Source organism: Nicotiana attenuata, chromosome 6, assembly GCF_001879085.1.
Source record: "Nicotiana attenuata strain UT chromosome 6, NIATTr2, whole genome shotgun sequence".
Classification (NCBI taxonomy): Eukaryota; Viridiplantae; Streptophyta; class Magnoliopsida; order Solanales; family Solanaceae; genus Nicotiana; species Nicotiana attenuata.
The window spans coordinates 75,485,609-75,493,467 of NC_031994.1; the positions used below are offsets into that span (position 1 = coordinate 75,485,609).

At 37.1% G+C, this 7,859-nt stretch overlaps 1 protein-coding gene across 2 annotated transcripts; it reads right to left on the reverse strand.

Annotated features, from left to right (window-relative positions):
• Positions 1,410 to 7,002, reverse strand: LOC109227235 (E3 ubiquitin-protein ligase SIS3-like). Of its 2 annotated transcripts, none has more exons than XM_019392312.1 (10): positions 6,773 to 7,002; positions 6,597 to 6,631; positions 6,371 to 6,437; positions 6,177 to 6,250; positions 5,615 to 5,753; positions 5,442 to 5,534; positions 5,120 to 5,185; positions 3,179 to 3,298; positions 2,941 to 3,054; positions 1,410 to 2,207 (listed from the first exon to the last, which is right to left on the reverse strand). In XM_019392312.1, the coding sequence occupies exons 4-10, from the start codon at positions 6,212 to 6,214 to the stop codon at positions 1,821 to 1,823; spliced, it is 957 nt and encodes a 318-aa protein (XP_019247857.1). In that variant the 5' UTR covers positions 6,215 to 6,250; positions 6,371 to 6,437; positions 6,597 to 6,631; positions 6,773 to 7,002; the 3' UTR covers positions 1,410 to 1,820. The 2 variants fall into 2 exon arrangements, with proteins under 2 accessions (XP_019247857.1, XP_019247855.1); XM_019392310.1 differs by having other exon boundaries at positions 6,593 to 6,631.

Consider the following 7,859-nt stretch of genomic DNA (forward strand, 5'->3'; position numbering starts at 1 on the left):
AGCAAATCGTTTGCGATGAAGGACTTGGGGCCAACAAAGAAATCTTGGGCATTCAAATCCACCGACACAGAGGTAAAAAGGAGTTATTTTTTGTCCCAAAAGCAATACATTGAGAAGGTACTCAAAAGGTTCAATATGACAGAAACAAAAGTGGTTAGTACTCCTCTTGCTAAATACTTTAAACTGAGTATTAGTCAGAGTCCATCTATTGATGAAGAGAAAAAGGAGATGTCTCGTATTTCTTAATCTTCTGCGGTTGGTAGCTTGATGTATGTTGTGGTTTGCACTAGACCAGATATTGCACATGCCGTTGGTACTTTTAGTAGATTTCTTTCTAATCCTAGAAAGAAACATTGGGAAGCAGTAAAATGGATATTAAGGTATTTGAAAGGCACTAGAGATTTGAAGTTGTGCTTTGGCAGTGACAAGCCTGAACTTATTTGTTACACAGACTCTGATTTAGGAGACAATCTTGATAATTCAAGATCCACTTCCGGTTATTTAATCACTTTTGTAGAGGGAGATATTTTTTTGGCAATCTAGACTACAGAAGGGCATAGCTCTATCCACCATAGAAGCCGAATATATTGCTGTCAAAGAAGGCGCCAAATAACTATTATGGATGAATGGGCTTATAATGATCTTGGCTTTGAGCAACCAAGGTATATCTTATTTTGTGATAGTCAGATTGCTATCTGTCTCACCAACCACTCCACTTTTCATTCTAAGACCAAACATATAAATAGAAAGTATCATTGTATAAGAATGGGCGTGGAAGAGAAATTATTTGAGGTTGAGAAGATACACACTGATGAAAATCCTCCGAAAATGCTGACAAAAGCTGTGATTGCAGATAAACATGCGTTTACCAGAAAACTGGCAGGCATGAAGCCTGTCAATAGTTCTTCTACTTGAAGACATATTTAACCCATTGGTCGGAGGGCGAGGAGAAAAAAAAATTCTATTGCCGTATCTGCCACCTACTCTTGCCGAAGAATAATCAGTGACCCCAATTATTTTTAGAGTACAAAATAAATCTTGTTTTACTCACTGTCACTATATATATATATATATATATATTTGTTTATTTCACTTTAATTTTGTTAAACCATTTAGTATTAGAAATTCACTGGATTTTAGTATAATCTGAATTCCAGTAGAGTCAAAAGATTAACTTGGCAACTGCAAAATTAATTGTCAGACATTTGAACACACATCATACTGAGTGGCTTAGATTTATATTTAAACGGAAACCATGGCTTTACTGGGACCATATTCTCAACCATGTGTCAATTTACTTGTAGTCCATGGCCATATCAATGTTAACTTAATCCTACATTGATTTCCACGATCCCCGTAAATTCACTACCATCCAAAAATGCTTTCAAAGGGAAATCACTCAGATTCGATTTTAAAATGGACAACCAATATTCTTATAGCATCGAGCTGATTATCAACATGCACCCAGCTGTTTTCCGTACAACACATAAAATTCTACAATTAAGCATTTGACAGAAAAAACACAGAACAAACACTATGCAAGATTTTTTAAGCTAATATGGATCAAACTCGTTGTGAACAAACATATATGAGTGAGCGTTCGGGAGATTATTGCCACAGTTAAACTAACTCATACTAGAACAAACTCGCCACGAGCATATCCGAGCCAACACATTTCCTTCCATCAGATGCATATTAGCTTTTCAATCCATGTGTTTCGATTACAATGAGAAACCAATGTTAACAATGGCTAGGAGTTATCACAAATCGCCAAGTTAGACATTTCAGCCTGTTAGGGACCTCCATAGAAGAAATGGTTATTACTCCCTTGTGGACTGTTCTATGACAACTTGTACAGGCTCCATGTTTCCCTGATGATGAGGTGTCAATGCTTGGTTTCTGCTTTCAGCTGTTCCTGAAGTTGCATCGACCTCACTGCCCACGCCAGCATCCTGTGTGCGCACTGGGCGGAGCAAACCTTGCAATCTCAGCAGGTAGCTCTGGCTGGAGGGTTGGGATCTCATATACCGAGCTTCTGTCACAACGTTGGCTGTTGAACTCTCTAAGTCAGCTCGGATATTGGATAAAGCACTTAGATCAAGATTTGGGAAAACAGAAGAGCGGCATCTAGGGCACTTCACGTTTAACCGAAGCCACTCATCAATGCATTCCACGTGGAAGTTGTGAGCACAAGGCAGACCACGAACCTGCATATGATCTTGTAGTAAAAAAAGGTGGCACTAGCGCCTAAACTGAGCACGGATGTAAGCTGTGTATGCATTAAATATCATGCTGGTATAGCGTTGACTTTCTAGGAGAACTACCATCTCTCTGACACCGCAAGAAGGGCTAAAAGGGAAATAGGGATAGCATATTGAAACATGAAATAAACCTGTCTGTGCTTATAAGTTACTTATAATTAGATCAGCATTCATTCAACCACCGCAATATCCGAGATCCCTTACGCAAGTATAATCAACTGCAGGCCGAGTTATTAAATAATCAATTCTGTTTTCGATAAAGAACTGCCAATTTTGTTAAGTCACAAAAATCTAAATAGAGCAGGCACAACCTTACAATGAAATCGTCCTTTCTCATCAGTTGACTTTTAAATGAAAATGAGGTACCTCTAGTTCATTTCTCTAGTAGTCCCACACAATGATATATAATCCACTCCATAAGGATATTAAGGAAATAATTTGACTTCCATATATATTAGAGGGCTAGATCATTGGCTAGGTGGTAAATTGTAAATTTGCAAGATACGTTACATCATGGTATGGATTTGAAAACCCTTGAGAATGATATACAAAATGTTAATAACTTCTGTAAAAGCAACATGTTTAAGGGCATGAAGACAGAAAAAAGGGTGTACCATAAATTCTATTTTTTTAAAAGGGAAGTACAATGAAGTAGTATTTACGCAAAAGACACAGTTACCTCGTTTCCCACACGAAACTCTTCCAAACAGATAGGGCATTCACTACAGTCAGTAGGAACAGCCTTCAGCCTGAACTTTGGTAGTTCCTGAATGAGTGCTTCCACTGCTTCTCTCTGTGTGCCGAATAGAGAAACAACACCAGTTTAAGATGAGACAAAAGGTCTTCTGTTGACCAAGTGTAGCATGGATATTTATGACGAGCACTTGCTCCAGCTGTTGATAGTAAATTGTTATTACCTGAGCTTGGGTTAAATAAACTCCTGGATGGTATGAAGTAGCATCTTGGCCCATCCCTCTCATCTCCTGGCCTGCTGCTGCAAACGTCCAATCTGGCACTCTGATCATGTCAACCAACACCTGCGTTGAGACAAATGTTAAGCATGTTAGTAGAACAAAATATCTAACTACTAAATCATTCTATGAAAAGCAAAATCAGCAAATCTATTATTGACGTCAAACTATGTTATTAAGAAAAGTTGACCTCGGTCCCAACTCAATTCCAAAAGTTAGTTCATGAGGTGAGGATTGTCCGAAGCCAATAAAGAGACAACAATTTATATCCTCGATCAATGTGGGACTATCTCATGCTTGGGCTTCTAGAGCGTGGATAATATAACATAAGAACAAAACATTAAGGATGAGCCCAACATTGGATAATCCAATTTTAAGAAAAAAATGGATCGTGGACCTAACTCAACCCCAACAGTAAGCTCATGAGGAATGTCCAAGACGATGCGAAGAGATTACAGCCTATACCCTCAACCAATGTGGGACAAACACTACAAAAGTTCAAAACTCTAAAACCTAAAGTTAGTCATAGAGTCCAGTTGCACTCAGTCTATACAAGAAGAAATAAAGCCAATCGAAAATTCGGAATAGCTTAAATTATTTGAATTCATTCTTGATGCCGTAGTAAAAGTCTTCCTAAAATTAGTTCACCGAAACAAAATTATTAGTACTGCTGATGAGTGAATAGATTTATTAGATTTTATCATGCCAAAGATCTTACAACTAACACTTCTATTTAATTGTAAATCTCCCAGCGGAAATAGTGTATATCCAGTAAGGTCACTCAGATTTTTTTTTTTTTTTTTGAGGTAACAGTGTAAGGTCACTCAGAATTTTATCATCCTAGTCCTAAGATGACTTGAAACGCAACGGCCATCTGAACCTTAAGATGAGACCATTAGTTAACCAAGAATGTCACATGCTTATCAAGAGCGATACTGTGCAACGAGATCCGCAAGACCATGACATCATAACCAAAACGGTAGAAATATAAAAGCGACAACTACAGAGCACAGCATTAATGTGTTGAAGGAACAGACAGACCGGTGCAGTAGCAGTTCTTGTGGCACAAGAGTACTAGGATCTTTCCGTAAATCTATTTTTCCAAAAGCACTCTGATTTCATGCTCAAGTCAGTTATGGCATAATTAAGTTTATGCATCATATTCTTGAATCATTTGCGCATTAAATTTTCTTCAAAAGAGGCACTACTTGCAGACACATCCTTTTAGTAGGTCTACATTCGCACCTTAATAAGATTAATTGCTACAAATTTCAATCAGTCAACAACACCTTAATCCCGAACTAGTTCGGTCGGCTATATGAATCCATCAACTTAAGTGGCTCTTTGAGACAGTAGCTAACTCAAAACTTCAACGGAAGCACCAAGAAAGATCCATGTTATCTCTCCCTTGTATTGGAAAACTCCTAATTTTACCGACCCAGGTCAAATCATAGATAAGTAGACCCAGAAACCTAAATAAATTTGAATATCATTGAAGTGCATTAATCCCCATGAGATATTAGAAAAATGTATACCCCTTTGATTTCCTTTTTCCTTTGAATTATTAATAGCTTTATGCGAGGGGGCCGGTGGAAGGCAGTTTAGGAAACTTCACTGCCCACAATCCTGAAATCGAATGGGAGTACCCATACAAGTACAAAAGCAAGGCTATCAATGCATGCTGCAATCATTATTTTCCCACATCCAGACAAGAAAATGGAATTTCGAGAACCTTAAAGGCAAAATTAAGTTAATATGGACAGATTGTAAGAGTCAGAACAAAATTGTAGCAAAAAATAACAGTGATAATAAAATAAAGAAAGAACGACCTACTATCAACAACTATTTGTATATGCATGTCAAAATATTCGCTTTGATACAACATACCCCAAATTCAGAAGTAGGAATTCCTTGTTGAGCACGTAATGAATGGGCTTGTCTTCTAGTTAACCACTGCAGAGAGAAACTTGAAACTTAATAGAAATAGCATCGATATCAATACAAATGCATGTGTCATTTGTTAAACTGTACTTCTATTTGTGTACGGACGACAAGATTGCCTCAAGAAAGAATTAGAAATTGGGGTGTGTTGAACATTCCTTGTTAGAGCTTATCTGCTTCTTGGAAAGAGGTGGGCAACATAGTTGTCCAAACTGAATCAGGTAATTAGTTAAACTTCTTGAAAAAGGTTATAGTTCAGGAAACTAACCTTCCCAGTTGATATGCAAGCTATGCCAAGGAGTCCACAGTAGCTGAATAGCAACCAAATAAGGAAACCCCATTTTTGACCTTCTTCTGGCAACTGAAAGAATTCAACATCATATCAATTTTAAGATTTCAGACCAGAACACCTAAAGTCAATGAAATCTTACGTGAACTTACACAGTTTCTTGCACTAGTGAACCATAAAGTCCCGATAATGGTCCAAGCCCAAAGAAAGGGATACAGGAACAGGGCAAGAAGTGAAAGAACAACTATTCTTCCACGGAAGCGAGTATATCTCTGCTGCCAACCCAAATCCCTAAAATTTTATTAACACCTAGAATTCAGTCCATGTTATCTGAAACCATGACTAATATCAGGTGAGGAAATGACCATAAGATCCATATATTGACCGAAAAGGATTTAATAAAACCCCACTAACTGATTTACTCTATCCATTACTCCAAGGTTTTGACTAAAAGGTGCAAGAATTGGACATCAATTGTAATTATTTTTCTTCAAAAAGGATACTAGACCCAAGCAGAGTAACAACTCTAGGTGATATTCATATTATATGCACAAAAGAGAACATCATCAACCATCTTGGTAAAGCTAAGTCACTGATAACAAAATTAGAGGCCTTCTAGTGAATGAAAACTCTTTAAATTAGCTCAGATTGAAGGAGAAGACAAGAACTGATTTTTCCAAAGAAAATTTTAATATCCTAGAGAGGAGGCCTTACAATCCCATTCCAGCAGCAAGTCCATTATCAACAAACATCAAGAGCCGGAAAAGAAACACCGTCGTGTAGTCAACCTGGATCAGGAATCAGGAAAAGGGGAAAAACTGAGTATTCCCAAATATACTACTAAATCAAATATCAGATAAACAAATCATTGATTGAATAATTATTCAACTAAACGTCTTGATACTCACCACAATCCAAATGTGCAAAGGGTATATACAAAGATGGTACCGCTTCCAATTTATCGCCACAATGATTCTAATAAACAAACAGTTAAAGAACAAAAAAAAGACTCCAGATAAACAATTCAAAAACAAGAACACCAAGATACTAGCCAATGAAACAAAAGATGAGAACCCAATTCAGCAACTGTGGTAATTCCAATTTCGACAATTTAAATATTGAAAGGATACATACTAGTTGCTAACATTGACAAGAAGAACCCATCATACCTGCAAAATCGTAATTCAACACCAAATATACTCAATAAAGTCAAAATTTGATACGACAGAACATCATATTACGCATATAATAAAACAGAAATCTTGAATTATGATTTTACAGTGGAAAAGGTAAAAGATTTTAGAACTTACCACTTAAAATCTGCGCCTCTCATTTCACCACGTAAATCTAGAATCTTTTACTCGTGAATTCTGCTACACACCAAGCATCAATGAGTACGCATACACCTTGTATGTATATAGTATGTTCGTATTATCGTATATAGTAGGGCGGAGCAATTGAAGGGAGATTTCTGTACAGATTTGAAGACTGTCGTGGAAAAGGGAAAGTAAGAATAAGACTGTCTGATGTCAACCTACCAAATTATGCACTACTTTCTTTTATTAAAAGACTCCTATTTTATTTGAAATTTTATATCTTATCGACGATAAAAAAAAACATATGGAAAAGGTCCGGATTTACTCATTTACTAAATATATTGTGTACATTTGCCCCATTATACTTTTTGTTGATATTAACCCTACCCTTAGAGGTGGCAAAATGATTAAAAGAAAATAATTAACTTTCATATTATCCACTAAAAAGTGGATTGGATAATGAACTTTTTAAAAACGGGTCAAATATGGATAAGAATCATATTATCCATTTAGAAAATGGGTACAATGGATAACCAATGGATCTAACTTTTACATTTGTAAAGCCTCAAATTGGGGATTCCTTAAGTTAGGGAGACTAAAAATTCTCCCAAAAGTAATCATAAGCAAGAAGTCATAGATAATATGGTTACCCATATTATTCGCCAGTTAATCCGTTTTTTATCCGTATTAAATATGGGTCGGGTTAGATAATTTATCCATTTTTTCATTATCCGTTTTTGACCCGAACCATATCCGCCCCGCCCGGCCCGTTTTTCACCTCTCTAACAAACTTATTATAGTTACTCCTAGCCCTAACGACCCTCCAATGTGGCAGCCAACCCCTCTAATATTTTGTCCATGTCAGCATCTTAGTTAGCAGGTCCTACCAACTTAATAAGATCCGTCTCCATAAACTTGATTCATTGGACTTGCTTTACACCACATTTTCACCACCCAACTACTCATCGCATGAGCCCTTTAACCCCAAAACCTGTTTCCGCCGTAGCATCGCCTCGTCCGCCTCTGCCCCTCGGAACTTTGGCATTATCTCTAGTGACCCCTCAGTTTCTCTCCCTATCTC